Source organism: Pan troglodytes, chromosome 2 (genome assembly GCF_028858775.2).
Source record: "Pan troglodytes isolate AG18354 chromosome 2, NHGRI_mPanTro3-v2.0_pri, whole genome shotgun sequence".
Classification (NCBI taxonomy): Eukaryota; Metazoa; Chordata; class Mammalia; order Primates; family Hominidae; genus Pan; species Pan troglodytes.
This window is the reverse complement of record NC_086015.1, coordinates 200,347,386-200,364,647: the sequence shown is the minus strand read 5'-3', so window position 1 is coordinate 200,364,647 and position 17,262 is coordinate 200,347,386. Positions and strand designations below refer to the sequence as shown.

At 34.7% G+C, this 17,262-nt stretch overlaps 1 protein-coding gene across 47 annotated transcripts in view; it reads left to right on the top strand.

Moving 5' to 3' along the window:
• Positions 1 to 17,262, top strand: part of DLG1 (discs large MAGUK scaffold protein 1) — a 262,007-nt gene that overhangs the window by 93,457 nt on the left and 151,288 nt on the right. For all 47 annotated transcript variants that reach the window (XM_063806507.1, XM_063806523.1, XM_063806510.1 and 44 more), the window contains one exon: positions 16,325 to 16,489. In XM_063806507.1, the coding sequence (XP_063662577.1) occupies positions 16,325 to 16,489 (165 nt within the window). The remainder of the gene's footprint in view (positions 1 to 16,324; positions 16,490 to 17,262) is intronic.

Genomic DNA, 17,262 nt, shown 5'->3' with positions numbered 1-17,262 from the left:
TTACAGCATCCTTTTCATATTCAATTTGCTGTATTTTAAAAAGGATTCTTGCATTTGTGTTCATGAAGGATATTTGTGTCATTTTCTTTTTTCGTAATGTCTTTGTCAGGTTTTGGTATTAAGGTTATGCTGATCTCATAGTTGGGAGATGTTCACTCTATTTATTGAAAGACTTATGTAAAATTGATATTGTTTCTTTCTTAAATGCTTGGTAGAATTTAGTGTATTTGGGCCTGGAGTTTTCTCAGTGGGAAGAATTTTGGTAACAGATTGAATTTCTTTAATATATATTAAAGAAAATATCTTTATATTTCTTATAAAGACTTATATATATATATATATAAATTTGAGAGGCCACTCACGTTTACTGTTTTATATTGTGTCAGAATATGGTGTGTGGTAAGATGTGTTTTTTGGGGAATTTCTTGATTTCATCTAACCTATTGGATTAGTTTGCCTAAAGTTTTTTATAATTATCTTTTATTATCTTTATAAGATCTATGGGTTTTTTCAGTGATAACCTCTCTTGCATTTTTTATTATTGGTAATTATATTCTCTCTTTCCTTGATCTGTCTAGAATAGGGTTTATCTGTTTTTATGATTATTTGGCTTTGTTAATATACTCAATTCTTTGTTTTCTGTTTCATTGATTTCTGCCTTTTATTATTTCCTTCCTTCTCTTCCCCTCAGGTTTACTTTACTTAGTCTTTTTTTTTTTTTTATAGCTTCTCAAGGTGGATCCTTAGGTCATTGATTTTAAACTTTCATTTTTAATGTAAGCAGTTAAAGCTACACATTTCCTTTTAAGTACTTGTAAAGTTTGTTAATAGTTCAGAACCCTCAGGTTCAGTAATTTACTGGAAGGACTCACAGAACTCACTGAAAGCTATTATACTCACAGTTATGGTTTATTACTTGAAAGGATACAGATTAAAATCAGCCATGGGAGAGATACAAGTCCAGAAAATTTCCAAATGAGGAGTTTCCATTTGTCTTCTCTGGCGTCATGGATGATGTTAACCCTTCTGGTAACAATGTGTGACAATAAGCACTGAGTATTCCAACCAGGGAAATTCAATCAGGACATTCCAAGGGTTTGGAGGGAGCTAAAAGCAAGGTTAAATTCTTTACTACATAGTCCTATTTAGCTTCATTATTACTCCATTCTGAATTGTTTCTGATTTCCTTCTTGAGTTCTTTGAACCATGAGATTTTTAGAAGTGTGTTGTTTAATGTTCAAATATTAGGAATTTTACTAGATACCTTGTTTCTCAGTTAATTCCATTGTGGTTAGAGAATGGATTGGTTGTGATTTCAATCCTTTTAAATTTGTGACTTGTTTTGTGGCCTAGCATATGGTCTGTATTGGCAAATGTACCATATTCACAGAAGGTGATGTATTTTCTTCAGTTGTTAAGTGTTGTTTATCATAAATGTTAATTAGGTCAAGACAGTTGATACTTTGTTCAATTTGTCTTATATTTGTATAGTTCTATCAGTTGCTAATCAAGGAGTTTAAATCTCTTACTAAAATTGTAGAATTGTCTGTTTCTCCCTTTAGTTTCTGTTGGTTTTGCTTATGTATTTTAAGGCCCTGTTATTAAGTACACACATTTATGGTTCTTATAACTTCCTGGTGAATTAAATTTTTAGCGTTTTGAAATCTCTTTTTCTTTAGATAAATACTCTGTCTTGAAGTCTGTTTTATCATATGTTAATATAGGCACTTTAGCTTTCTTATGCTTACAGTTTATATACCTTTTCTTTTCATTCATATGCTTTCACTCTGCCTTTTTTACGAAGTATATCTCTCGCTTTGCATGAAGTAAGATTCATGCTCAGATTCTCAACATCATTTAGTGGTGGCCCAAGTCATATTTGTTTTAATTTGCCTTTTAAATATGAGAAATCTGATTTTTACTAATTATTAATTAAAATCAGTTAACATACTAAATTACTTCTAGTAATTTTTTTAGTGGATTTGCTTGGATTTTCTAGCTGTGTACCAGTATCTCCTGTAATGATTGTTTTATCAACTCATTAAAATTTTTTTCATTTTAAAGGTAATTTTGTGAATGAATAATACATTCACATGGCTTGAAATTTAAAAGCTGTATGAAGATGAAAAGGTCTCCCTCTTGCCTCTTTCCCCCAGGGGTAAATCTCCTCTCGTCAAGCAACTAAAGTTATCTGTTTCCTATGCATCCTGGTTTCTCCGTATATAAGCAAATATGTGTATTTTCTCTTCCTCTTACCATCCCCCCAACTACCCCCACCCCGCCACACACAGGAGTGTAGTCTATACTATTCTGGACTTGTTTTCACCACTTAACATTATATTCTGGAGTTTTTTCTATTTCCATACCTGAAGACCTTTCTCATCATTTTATGGCTTGTGATATTCTCTCATTTGAATAAGAATGATTTATTTGACAAGTTCATTGTTACTGGATATAGTGATGGATGTTTTTAATTATTTGTTTTACAAACAATACTACAATAAATAACTGCCTACACACGTTGATTGTAAACATGGCAATATTTCTATAGGATAAATTCCTAAAAGTAGAATTATCAGGTCAGAGGTTCTGTGTATTCATAATTTTGATAGAAGTTGTGAAATTGTCCTTTTATAGAGGTAGTACCAGTGTACACTCCACAGATTCGTATGAAAGTGCCTGTTTTTCCTATGTCCTCATCAGTATATAGTATGTTATCAAACTTGGATATTTGACAATCTGATAATGTGAGAAGTAGTATATCAGTGTAGCTTTAATTTACATTTATCCTCTTGGGAGTAGTAGATAAACATATTTTTGTATATGTAAGAATTACTTGATTTTTTTTTTCTCTAAATTGTTTGCTTGTTCTTGTTCCATGCATTAGAGAGAGGGCTGGAGGGTTTTGTGTCTTTTTCTTAGGGACCAGTAGTTTTTAAATGTGTTTGTGAAATTAGTCCTTTGGATTTAAGTTACAAATTTTTTTTCGTATTTTTTAACGTTTTGACTTCTAGTCAAATTTATCAGTCTTTTTTTAATGGCTTCTCAGTATTATGTTACAGCTATATAGGTCTTTGTTATAGTTATAAAAGAATTTCTCTAGAAGAATCTTGTGTTATAGTCTCATTTAAAAAAATCTTCAGGATATTTTTGTTGTAGCTACCCATTTTCCCCCTTGCTATTTACTGAATAATCTTTTAACCAATGATATTGGTTGAAGATATAAACTTTATTAAAAATAGTACCAAATTTCTATTAATATGCCGATTTTCATCTTTGTTTCACTAATCTTTCTGTTCTTGTACCAGTAATACCATATATTAATCAAGGTTTTATAATAGATTTTAAAATTTGTTGAAGATTGTGCACACTTACTCCTTATCTGTAGACTTTCTTTTTTTCTTGCTGGTTTTTTACAGGAATTTCAGTTACCTCTTCTAATTCCTGCATAAATATTTGAATAAATGAATAAATTTTCTGTTGGCCTTTTTGTTGGGATTATGTTAAAGATAAAAGTATAGATAAACTTAGGAAGGAGATGATATCTTTGACTTGATTCTTTCTGCCAAGAACGTGGTCTGTCTTCTTTTCATTTGGTAAAGCCGGACATTTGGATACTTTGGTTTTATTCCTGGGCATTTTATCTTTTTTGTTTCTATTTCAGATATGGCCTTCTATTTCCTTGTACCATCTAATGGGTTATTATTAGTTTAAATCAGAGATCAGCAAACTTTGCGTAAAGGACCAGATAATAAATATTTTAGGCTCTGTGGGCCGTCTGCTTCCCAGCTCCACCACCGCATCACAGAGGCAGCTAGAAAGCAGCCATACATCATACATGGAAATGAGAATGAGTGTGGCTGTGTTCCACTACAACTTCATTACAAAAACAGGTGGCAGGTCCTACTTGAAAGCAGTCCAACAGAATTCCCAGCATACTTAGTTAAATGAAAGCAATCGATATCTATATATTCATTTTCTACCTGGATACCTAACTGAAATCTTTTACTGTTTATTGTTGGTATATCGTTCTTTATTTTTATTTATTTATTAATTTTTTACATTTCTCTTGGATTTTCTGGATTTACCATCAGGTCATCTGTAAATTGTGGTAATTTTATCCTTTTCCTTCTAATTTTTTTATCTCATAGTTTTTTTTCTTGTATCTCCTGAAAAGTGTTAGCAGTAGTTATAATGATATGCTTATTTCTGACTTTAATGCAAATGATGTGTTTCCCCATTAATCAGATTGATGGTTGACTTTTTGGTGAATAGAAAGATACTATAAATCAAGGCTCATGCCTGTAATCCTAACACTTTGGGAGGCTGAGGCAGGTGTATCGCTTTGAGCTCAGGAGTTCCAGACCAGCCTGCGCAATGTGGTGAAACCCTGTCTCCACAAAAAATACAAAAATTAGCTGGGCATGGTGGCTTGTGCCTGTGGTCCCAGCTACTTGGGAGGCTGAGGCTGGAGGATTTCTTGAGCCTGGGAAGGGGAGGTTGCAGTGAGCCGAGATCACGCCACTGCACTCCAGCCTTGGTAACAGAGTGAGATCCTGTCTCAAAAGAAAAAGAAAATATCTTACATAATTAAGAGTTATTTTTAAAATCAAGAGTATATACTGATTTTTTTAAATGCCATCTTAGAAGAATCCGTAGAAATCATTTGACCCTTTACGTCATGGATTTCTTTGTTTACTTTTCAGGAGCATACTGTAATAGTCAGAATAATGCCCTCCCTGCCTACCCTTCTGCCCCCCTCAAAGATGTCTGTGCCCTATAGATAGCCCCTTGAACCTGTGAATACATGGCAAAAGGAAATTAACGTCACAAATGGAAATAAGGTTTTTAATAAACTGATTTTTAAGATAGGGAGATTATCCTAAATTATTTGGGTGGACCCAAAGTTTCCTTGGAAGAAGGAATTGGAAAACAGAATCCGAGAGATGACAGCATGAGAAGGACTTGGCCTGACATTGGTGGCTTTGAAGATGGAGGAAGTGGGCCCCCTGCCAAGCAATATATATAGACAGTCCCCAGAAACTGGAAAAGGCAAGAAAAGAGATTCTTCTTTAGAGCCTCCTGAAACACATTTTGGACTTCTCAACTACAGAACTATAAAAATGTTGGTTGTTTTAAGCCACTATGTTTGGTAACTTACTATAGCTGCCATAGAAAAGTTTTGTTCTCAGTTTTAGCGAGTATATTTCACCATTAATTGTAATGTCGGTTTTAGTTTGGTTTATAGTAGGAAGCTGTCCAGTTGTACTGTTTTACTCCAAGAGGTGATAGTGGTTGTTTTTAATCATAATGGATGTGTTTGTTTGTTGAGTATTTGGTATTCATTAATTTTTTTTCCTTCTGACTTGTTAATGAGGTCAGTTACATGAAATGCTTTTTTGATATTTACCTATTCTGACATTTTTGGAATGTATTCTACTTGGGTTGTAATATTTTGATGTTCTGAGCTCTTTTGCTAATGTTTTGTTTTGGAACTTTGCATTTACATTCATAAGTGAGATTGGCTTCTAGTTTTTTTGTCATTTCTGAGGAATTTTTTTTTAGAATGTTGTCCTTTCTCATGATTATTGTTTCAGGGCTTTATCTCATTCAGTGATGGCCAGTTTTGGAAATTTATATCTTCCTATAAAATCATAACAACACAATTTTGTTCGTATTGTATTTTGCTTCCCCCTTCCTCCCACGCCCTTTCCCTAATCCAGGCTTTACTTCTGGGGGAAGGAGTAAGTCCCAGTATTGGTAAGGTATACCATTTTTCACATGTATAGCTTTATCATATGAAGGTTGAACACATTTTTATTTTTTATTTTTTGGTATGTTCAAGATGGTTTGGTATGTGGAAATCCTGTCTTGGTATATGACATTTCCTTCCTTAAAAAGCTTGAATTAGTAATTCTGTTCTTCTTGGCCCTTAACCTTTTGGCGATTGCTGTCAGTGGTTTCGGGGATTTTTAATGCTTTTTTATTCCAAGCAAGTGAATGAATAGTCATCTTCCTGTATCCACAGGGGATTGGGTCCAGGATACCAAAATCAGTGGATGCTGATGCCCAAGTCCTTGATACATAGAAGACATAGTATTTGCATATAACCCGTGCACATCCTCCTGTATTTTAAATCATCTCTGAATTACCTATAATACCTAATTCTATGTAAATGCTACGTAAATAGTTGTTACACTGCATTGTTCTTTATTTGTATTATTTTTGTTGTATTTTTTTCCCCAAATGTTTTCCATCTGCAGGTGTTTGAATCTGTAGATATGGAACTCACAGATATGGAGAGCTGACTGTAGTTGGGAGAAATTGTTTAACCACAGGCAATAGTTTAATTGTACCTAAAATCTTCATTCCAGCTCCCAGTTAATGTATATAATAGCTAATTTTATTAACACACTGATGGAACAGGGAAAATCATTCTGTAGTTCCTATCACAAAGTAGCAGGTGTTTTACAAAGAGCATAGTTAACCCCATTTGAAAACAGTTTGTCTGGATGTGGCTCTAAGTTGGTCCTGTAGCAGCTTTTGTCGTGTTCAGGAAAACAAGCAATCTAATATCAATTGTTATAGGATTCTTCTGTTTCTATTCCTGCAGCTTCATATTAAACCGTTGTCAAGAACAAAAAGAATAGTGTTTCGTATGCATTTCTGTATTGTGGTTAGCTCATTTGAAATGTACAAGTAGAAAAATTAAGTCAGCGTAATGTGGGAATCACACTGATTCACATAATTTTTCCTATACATGGGAGCAGACTGAGCAGTGGGAATAAGATTATAATCTTTAGCTGGAGAACAGAAAAGCTCTTGGCTCTTGAGCTACCTGTTGTGAGCAAGGTGTTCTTTGTACTCTATTTAAGTAAGTTAAAGACAAGCACCTGCACCGGGGCCTTCTGCCACAGAGAGATTCATTCCTAACCCAGTATGACTCTTTGCATAGGATAGATTTCATTGTCTTCCTTACCCTAAAAGTATCTGTGTTGTTTGGGCCCCCACCAGCCCTATTTTAATTATAGTGTTGTCAGTTTGTGCCCTTTTACTGCTTGCTGTGGCTCTTGCCTGCCTGAGCAATACAATTTAATGACTGCTCTTTTTCCCTGACAGAGGCCATTTATTTTAACCTTGAAACCAAGAGTATAGTTTTGCTCTTGAAAGGATAATTTTTTAGTGGTTAAAGATTGCAAAAGTGAAAGTGAGGATTTTGGAGAAGAAATGTAGTAAATGTCTGTGGCTTTAAATTAATGTATTTTATTGATCTTAAAATGTACTTTCCTCTACTTTTAACCTGTCTCAAATTTGGAATTATTTGCAATTGATGTACTTCACAATTTATTTGGCAGTGGTTTTTTTTTCTTTTTTGGGGGTAAATATAATTACTGGGGCATCTTATAATTGATGATGTGTACTGGATTCATGAGATACAATATTTGCTATTAGATAAATTTTAGAATTTAAAATATCCTACTTTTGACTTTCAGAAAACCTAGTTTTCGAATGGAGATACTGTAATATTTTGATTTTGGAACTGTTTTTGAAAGTTCATGACACAGACTACGACACAGTTTTCTAAGTATTTTACGAGATGGAGATTTTACAAATTTTATCTTACTTTATTTTGAGACAGGGTCTCACTCTGTTGCCTAGGCTGGAGGGCAGTGGTGTGATCATGGCTCACTGCAGCCTCAACCTCCTGGGCTCAAGCAGTTCTCCTACCCTCGGCCTCCCCAGTAGCTGAAACTGTAGGCACACATCACCACATCCAGCTAATTTTTAAAATTTTTTGTAGAGGCAGAGTCTCAAAAATGGTCCTGAACTCCTGGGCTCACCTGGTCTTCTTTCCTCAGCCTTCCAAAGTGCTGGGGATTACAGGCATGAGCTACTGTCCCAGGCCTAAAATTAACATTTCTGTACACAGAATACACATTTTCCCTTCCACTTCACTGTCACTGTTACGACAAATCTAACAGTGGTTAGACTGCATCGTTCTCTGACACGGACAGCATTCCTCCTTACCCTGCAGACTTATTTAAAGTAATTTTCCCAAATCCCTTTGAGAAAATGGTTAAAGTTGTGAACATTTCTTCAGAAATAATGCTCACATCTCCTTACAATTCTTTTACAGTTTTCTGGTTTGCACTTTTAGGCAATTACGCTTCATGTTTTTGTTTTGTTTTGTTTTGTTTTTAGCATATTGGTTAGAAACGCTAGAGAAGTGTTGAGTAAGATGATACTGCCTTGATTGCCACTTTAAGAATGCCTGTTTCACCATTAAATATGATTGCTGGTAGATGCTTTAAAAGTTTATTTGTATTTCTGTATTGCTAAGAGTTTTTCTTCTCCTAAAATCAGGAATGGGTTTAAAATTTTGAGATTCTTAGGTGGTTCTTAGAGCGTTCATTGAGATGATCATACGAATTTTGTTCTTTGATCTTTTCATATGGTAAAATACATGAAGACATGAATGTCTTAAAATTGAGCCATCCTTATTGTTGGGATACATTTCACATCATAGTGTTGGATTCAGTTTGCTTTTTTTCCTTCCAAAACATTTGAATTCATATTCAAAATGAGCGTCGTTTCTTGTGTTTTCAGGTTCTATAATCTGGTTGAGAAATTTGGAAGTTTTTTGTCTTCCTCAGGAATGCAGCAATCAGTGTTTCCTTGATAGACTTGAAATGCAGATATAATACAGTTACATTTATTGTTATCACTCGTTTTGTAATTCTTCTCATCTTACATTTGTTATGGTTTTCATGCATTTGTTTTATTTGTATATAATCGTGGGGTACAAGTGCAGGTTTGCTACATTAATAAACTGCATTGTGGTGAAATGAGGGCTTCCAGGGCATCCATCACTAAAGCAATGCACGTGGTACCCACCAGACAGCCTCCTATCATCCACCCCTCCCACCCCTCCACCCCTGCAAGTCTGCATTGTCCATCATTCCACACTCTGCCTCCATGTGTACACATTATTTAGCTCCTGCTTGCAAGTGAGAGCATGCAGTATTTGTCTTTCTGTGTCTGAGTTATTTCACTGAAGTGCTTTGGCTAAGCTATTTGGGTTCTTTTTTGGTTCCATATGAACTTTAGGATTTTTTTTTCTGCTTCTGTGAAAAATGATATTAGTATTTTATTGTAGTATTACATTGAACTTCCAGATTGCTTTGGGCAATGTGGTCATTTTAACTATATTCATTCTTCTGATCCCTGAGCATGGGGTGTTTTTCCATTTGTTTGTGTCATCTACAATGTATTTCATCACTGTTTTGTAGTTTTCCTTGTAGAGATCTTTTACCTCCTTGGTTGAATATATTCGTAGGTATTTTATTATTTTATTTTATTTTGTAGTTATTGTAAATGGGATTGCCTTCTTGATTGGGTGTTTGGCCAGATCATTATTGGTGGATAGGAACACTACTGATATCTGTACATTGATTTCGTATCCTGAAACTTTACTGAATTCATTTACCAAATCTGAGAGTTTTTTTGGTGGAGTCTTTAGAGTTTGTTTTTTGTTTGTTTGTTTTTTGAGACGGAGTCTCACTCTGTCGCCCAGGCTGGAGCGCAGTGGCGCGATCTTGGCTCACTGCAAGCTCCGCCTCCCGGGTTCACACCATTCTCCTGCCTCAGCCTCCCGAGTAGCTGGGACTACAGACGCCTGCCACCATGCCCGGCTAATTTTTTTGTATTTTTAGTAGAGACGGGTTTTCGCTGTGTTAGCCAGGATGGTCTCGATCTCCTGACCTCGTGATCCCCCCGCCTCGGCCTCCCAAAGTGCTGGGATTACAGGCGTGAGCCACTGCGCCCGGCCGGTGGAGTCTTTAGAGTTTTTTAGATATAAGATGATGTCATCAGCAAACAGGAATAATTTCACTTCTTCCTCTTTTCTAATTTGGATGCCTTTTGTTTTTTCCTCTTGCCTAATTGCTGTGACAAGTCTTCTGGTATCGCGTTGAATAAGAGTGGTGAAAGTGGGTATTCCGGTATTGTTCCAGTTCTTAGAGGGAATGCTTTTAACTTTTCCCCATTAACTATAATGTTGACTGTGGGTGTGTTATATATGGTCTTTTTTTTTTTGTTGAGATATGTTTCTCAAAGCCTAGTTTGTCATGGACATTTTATTATGAAGGGATGCTGAATTTTATTGAATGTTTTTTCTGAGTCTGTTGAGGTGAGTCTATTGAAATAAGGCCTTTGACCTTATTTCTGTTTATGTGATGTATCACATTTATTGATTTGTGTATGTTGAACTATCCTTGCCTCCTCAGGATAAATCCCACTGGATCATGGGGTATTATATTTTTGATGGTGCTGTTGGGTTCGATTTGCTAGTATTTTCTTTAGGTTTTTACATCTATGTTCATTAGTGGTATTGGCCTATAGTTTTATTATTTTGCTGTGTCCTTTCTGGTTTTGATAACAGGGTAATACTGGCCTCCATTCCTCAACACATGTTAATCCTCATCTGTTTCAAGAATTCACATTAAGCCTCACTGCTCCTTTTATGTTAATGTGTTGCTGTTTTTCTTAAAATGAAGTATATTGGCTTGCATGGAACAATATGTGGTACCAAATATTTCTTTTAAATTTACTACTGAAACAATAAGTATTTGAGGGGTAGATAGGGAGATATTTGCACACTAATAATAATTATATTTGTTCAACTGTCTGGTATTGATTTAAGAACCTTGTACTAAATATTTTATTAAATACTTAGTTTTTGGCCTTAATTTTAGTTATTTTGGATTTTCTAATAGATTCAGGAATCTGCATCATTTCCATAATCAGAAAATTGTTTCTAAAGAAAGATATCTGGTAATTATCTAACAGGAATGAAGTAGTAATTTAGTCACATTCTTATATGTAAGTCATAGTAGTGAGTAAAATAATATTGCTGATATTGTTAACCAAGATTAAGGGCAGTGTAAAGTTTTATGTCAAAGGTAGTGGCCTGAAAAACATAAAAAAGGATGAGGAAATGTGTTTAGAATGTTCTTACTATAATCATTTAAAAATATGTTTCCTCCTTCATCCCTAACCCTCATCACACTTTGTAATTCTTTTTAGTATAAGTGTTAGGTAAGTTAGACTTGGACCATCCTTAGGGAGGCCTTAGTTTTCTACATTCTACTTTATTGGCAAACTGGTTTTATATGAAGTTTTCAGTGTTACAAAAAATTGGAAATAGGTTGAGATGAACCTTTAGATAACAAGAAATACAGATGAATATTGCTGTGTAATGTAATGATGGCCCTGAAAGCTACTTGGAAGTACTTTCTCAAATAATAATTGTAATGAACCCAAGGTTTCTCTTTTTTGAATAATTACAGGTTGAGCATCCTTTATCCAAAGCACTTGGGACCAGAAGTGTTTCGGATTTTGGAATTTTTCAGATTTGGGGATATTTGCATATACATAATGAGATATGTTGGGATGGGATGAAATTTGTTTCATATACACGTTATACACATAGCCTGAAGGACTTTATATACACTATTTTTAATAATTTTGTGCATGAAACAGAGTTTTGACTGCAACCCATCACATAAGGTCAGATGTGGAATTTTTCACTTGTGATATATTGGTGCTCAAAAAGTTTTGAAAATTGAAGCATTTTGGATTTTCAGATTAGGGATGCTCAACCTATAATAGAGAATAGACTTTAGTTTTGGTAACTGTATTTTTATAAAAGGTTTTCTTAAAGGTACAAGTATAAGGGAACTCAGAAACTTTAAGAGATTCCCATTGGCTAGAGATACGTCAATTTCAGCTTCAGAAAAGATTTTTTCAATAGATTTTATCACCAGCTATGTATAATCCATCAATTTATCATGATAATTTTTATAATAATTTGAAGGTACTCATATAGTGTAAATTTTACTCTTTTAAAGTATATGGTTATGTGCGCAGAGTTGTGCACCTACCACCACTAACTAATTTCAGAAGGTTTTCATCATCCCAGAAAGAAATTCCATATCCATTAGCATCATTTCTCCCTCTTGAGTGAAATTGCTGGGTCTTAAGATACTTCGTGTAACCTTTTGAGGAACCTTCAAACTGTTTTCCAGAGGGAATGTACCATTTTCATTCCCATCAGTAATGTATGAGAGTTCCCATTTTTCCACATTCTTGACCGCACCTATCAGTCTTTTTTTATTATGGTCCTCATGTTGGATGTGAAGTAGTATCTCACTATGGGTTTGATTTGCATTTATGTAATGATTAATGATATTAAACATCTTTCATGTGCTTATTGGCTATTTGTATATCTTCTTTGGGAAAATGTTTAAATCTTTTGCCCATTTTTAAATTGACTCGTCTTCTTGTTGAGCTATAAGATGTATTCTGGACAGTAGACCCTTATGAAATATATTATTTGTAATATTTTCCTCCTCATTGTTTGGTTTGTCTTTTTTTTTTTTTTTTTTTTTGAGACTGAGTCTCGCTGTGTCACCCAGGCTGGAGTACAGTGGCCTGGTCTCGACTCACTGCAACCTCCACTTCCCGGCTTCAAACGATTCTCTGCCTCAGCCTCCCAAGTAGTTGGGACTACAGGTGCCCACCACCACACCCGGCTAATTTTTGTATTTTGAGTAGAGACGGGATTTGACTATATTGGTAAGGCTAGTCTCGAACTCCTGACCTCGTGATCTGCCCACCTTGGCCTCCTGAAAGGCTGGGATTACAGGCGTGAGCCACCGCACCTGGCCCCTTTGGGTCATCTTTTCGGTTTCTTGATAGTGGCTTTTGATGAACAAAAGTTTTTTTTTGTTTTGTTTTGATGAGTCCAATTTATGTTTTTTCTTTGGTTGCTGATGCTTTGAATGTCATATCCAAGATACGATTTCCTAATCCTAAGGTCACAAAGATTTACACTTACGTTTTCTAACTGTAACTCATATTTAAGTTTTGGTTAATTTTGTGTTAATTTTTGCACCTAGTGTAAGGAAAGGATCTAATTTCATTGTTTTGCATGCAGTTGTCCCAATATCATTTGTTAAAAAAAACTATTCTTTCTCCCTTGGCACACACATGTCCAAAATCAATTGACCGTAAATGTCAGGATCTATTTCTGGACTCTTTATTCAATTCCATTGATCTATATATCTATATTTATTCCAGTACCATAGTCTTGATTAATGTAGCTTTGTAGTAAGTTTCAAAATCAGGAGGTGTGAGCCCTGTACTTTGTTGTTCATTTTCAAGATTATTTTTGGCTATTCTGTGTTCCTCGCAATTCCGTGTGGATATTAGGATCAGCTTGTCAGTTTCTGTGGGGGAAAAGTGCCTGATGGAATTTTGATAGAGATAGCATTGAATGCTGTATAGAAACCTAACTGATCACCTTAGGAGATGGCAGGGAGCCAATTTTTCAAATCTGTCTTGAAAACTAGTAAATAAGGGCATTTTTCCTGTTTCACCTGTGTGAACCATACCAACAGATAACCAAATAGTAGGTGAAGTATCTCTTTATACATGTATTCCATTGCATTAATGAAAAATAAATACAGAATTAGTTTGTCACAATTTTTGCAAATCCCAGTGAATGAATTAGTTTAGGCATTGAATATCAAGAGCTGCTAACTTTACAAAAAGAGAGACAGGTATTATATGCTTTCTGATAAAATAACACACCACCACCTGTAGTCTTACCAAAAGGACTGAACGTAAGATTAATTAAGTTGTTGCGTCCAGCTACCAATTTGCAGGAAATACGGAAGCAAAAGGACTACATTGAAGGGCCCCATGATTTTGCAGTCATTTTACTGGAACCTCTTTAGGTCAAATGCCTTGAGTTTTTCCATAATTATAGGGAATAAAAAAGGATCAAGAGGGAACTTATAAATTAAAAGATACTTAAAAGACATAGTTTTAAAATTATTTCTTTCAAGAATGAGGCTTTTTTAAATTTTAATTCCTTTCACTTCCCTCCAAATTACATACGTACATTCATAGGCATGGATACACACATACACATATATAATGATACATACATACAGTGTTGCTTAAAAATGTTTAAACAGTGCATTTATATAAAATTTTAAATATATTTATGTACATACATAGTTTTATGTAGAAAATACATGTCATGTGTATATAAATATCTGTAGCTTTGAAACATCCTTTCCTCATTCAATTATCTGTGTTTTTACTTTGTCCTATTAGAAGATGTAGATTTTTGGTCAGTTTAACTTCTGTGTAGAATTTCCTATGATGGGTGTGCCATATTTCTTTAGACATTTTGTTAGTTGATTGATAGGCAGTTTATTGTCAGTTTTTTAAAATTCCAAACTGTAGTGAATATCCTTATCCATGTATCTCTTCTAAAGTATATCCTAAGTTGTTGAGTACCTGTAGAGTTTCAAAAGATGGCACCACATTTCCTTCCTTATATCTACTCCTGAGAGTACTTAGATTGTGCTTCCACTCAACTGAGTATGTAAACTGTGTTAGGTTTTCTATGTTTATGTTAACGTCAGCCTTGATTACAGGATAAAGTTAGAGAACCTTTTTTTATTGGTTTTGAAACTAATTGCAGTCATCTGTGAAAACATTATTCTTATATCCTATTGAATAAGCTAATGTTGATGTAAGCCAGATTGATGTTTTCCATGTGATTGTACCATTTCACAAAAGGATGTTGTTTAAAAAGTGCTACTGGAGGTTGTATAGTAACTTTCAGCAGTCAAGCCCATAGTTACCATTCTTTTTTTTTTTTTTTTTTTTGGTGTGCATTTACAAACGTACATTTTTCCTCCTATCTATACAAGAGATAACTGATATTCCTCCTTAATACTGTCTCTCATTCCTAGAAGTGGGATTACTGGATCAAGGAGTGAAAACATTTTCAAGGCTTTTGAAACATACTGCCAAACTGCCCTCCAGAAAAAGGCCTCTACTGTGAATGTGATGATGGATGCCCATTTCTCTGAATGCTGATGCTGTATTTTTTTTTTCTCTCACTAAAGAAGCTGAGCGTTTTTTCCTCTAAGTTTACTGACCCATTTTTTTCTACTTTCATTTTAAGTTCAGGGGGTACATATGTAGGTTTGTTACATGGGTAAATTGTGTGTCACTGAGGCTTGGCGTAGGAATGATCCTGTTACCAAGGTAGTAAGCATAGTACCAATAGGTAGCCATTCACCCCACACCCCCTTCCACCTCCCCAGTCAAGCAGTCCCCAGTGTTTATTGTTCCCATCTGCGTGCTCATGTGTGTTCAGTGTTTAGCTCCCACTTACAAGTGGGAACATAATAGTATTTTGTTTTCTGTTCCTGTGTTAGGATTCAGTTAGGATAATGGCCTCCAGTTGTATCCATGTTGCCACAGAGCACATGATTTAATTCTTTTTTATGGCTGCATAGTATTCTGTGGTGTATATGTACCACATTTTCTTTATCCGTTCCACCATTGGTGGGTATCTTGGTTGATTCCATTTCTTTGCTATTGTGAATAGCTCTGCAGTGAACATGCATGTGTCTTCTTGGAAGAATTACTGATCAATCAATTGATTGACTGGTTTTTTTCCCAGTAGTGGGATTGCTGGGTACTGACCCATTTGTATGCCTTTTTAAAAAAAAATCACTTTATGTTCGCTTTTTTTTTTTAAATCATTGATAAGAGCAACTTAATAAACCTTGGTTTCTTGTTGAAATTCTTTTTTTATTGTGCCTTGTTTTGTGTCTTTTCTTTATGAGTAGGTTTATTCGAGGGTGATGGGAAAGAGAATATTTTATCTCATTGTGTCTTTATTTATGCCATAGGCCTTCTCAGCTTGGTGTGAGGAAGCTTTTTTTTAAATTATGGTAATTTTTTAGAAATAGATTGCATAGAGGTGTGTGTGTGTGAGAGAGAGAGATTATAGTTAAAATAAAAAATGCGATTGTCTGCTGAACTAATTTTCAGGTAGAAATTAAAATGGCTGACTTTTAAAAAATTTGTGTACAAGTTAACGGAGTAAGAAAACCAGACTAAGGTGCCTAACTTCGGCTTTTCCATTGACTTTATTTAAATAATTTTATCTTAGAGATACATGATTCAGTTAACATGGGTAAGAAATGAGCAATCAACATTCAGTCTTCTCTTATCACCTAGCTTTGAATTATTTCTAATGTTTAAATTAAATAATTTTATTATTGGCATTATTTTTAAAGTAAAATCCTATTTCTCTGAGATCTGATGTATTAAACCATAAATATACTTTTTATATTGCTAAATATTGAGTATTTGGCTAGTTATGAAAACCATGATTTGAATTAAACTCATGTTGCTTATCAGGGCTTCTTCATGTTTATTTTCTTTACAGAAATACAGGTATCAGGATGAAGATACACCTCCTCAAGAGCATATTTCCCCACAAATCACAAATGAAGTGATAGGTCCAGAATTGGTTCATGTCTCAGAGAAGAACTTATCAGAGATTGAGAATGTCCATGGATTTGTTTCTCATTCTCATATTTCACCAATAAAGGTAGGATAGTATCTATTTATTATTGTTATGAATTACATATTACTTTTGTTATACATATAGCTCATGCTCGGAGAGAAGTATTCTTTCATGTAGGTTCGCCCTACCCCACCCCCCATTTTAGTTTCATAGTTATGGAGAATTTCAAGGTGCTTATTAGTACTCCAGAAAACATTTTTAAATATGTATTTTATAAATGAATGTTATTCAGTGATGCTATCTTTAAGTCTAAAAATTCCCACGATGGAAATAACTATTAAATTTCAAATACCACACACTGAAATATTTTCAAACACTTTTTAAAAAATATTAGTTGGTATAGAAAAAGTGCATTTCCAGCACTTTGGAAGGCTGAGGCGGGTGGATCACTTGAGGTCAAGAGTTCAAGACAGGCCTGGCCAATATGGTGAAATCCCATCTCTACTGAAAATACAAAAAAATTAACCAGGCATGATGACACATGCCTGCAGTCCCAGCTACTCAGGAGGCTGAGACAGGAGAATCACTTGAGCCTGGGAGGCAGAAGTTGCAGTGAGCCTAGATTACGCCACTGCACTCCAGCCTGGGAGACAGAGCAATAACTCAATTTCAAAAAAAAAAAGAGCATTAACATCATCTTTAAATTCCAAATATGTGACTTTTCTTGATCCTATCATCTCTCCCCTCAGAAGTAACTATAATCCTGAGTATATTTACCCTTTCTTATTAAAGTTCTACCATATATTTCGATTGCTAATCAATTGTTTTGCATATTTTGGACTTTATATAAATGGACT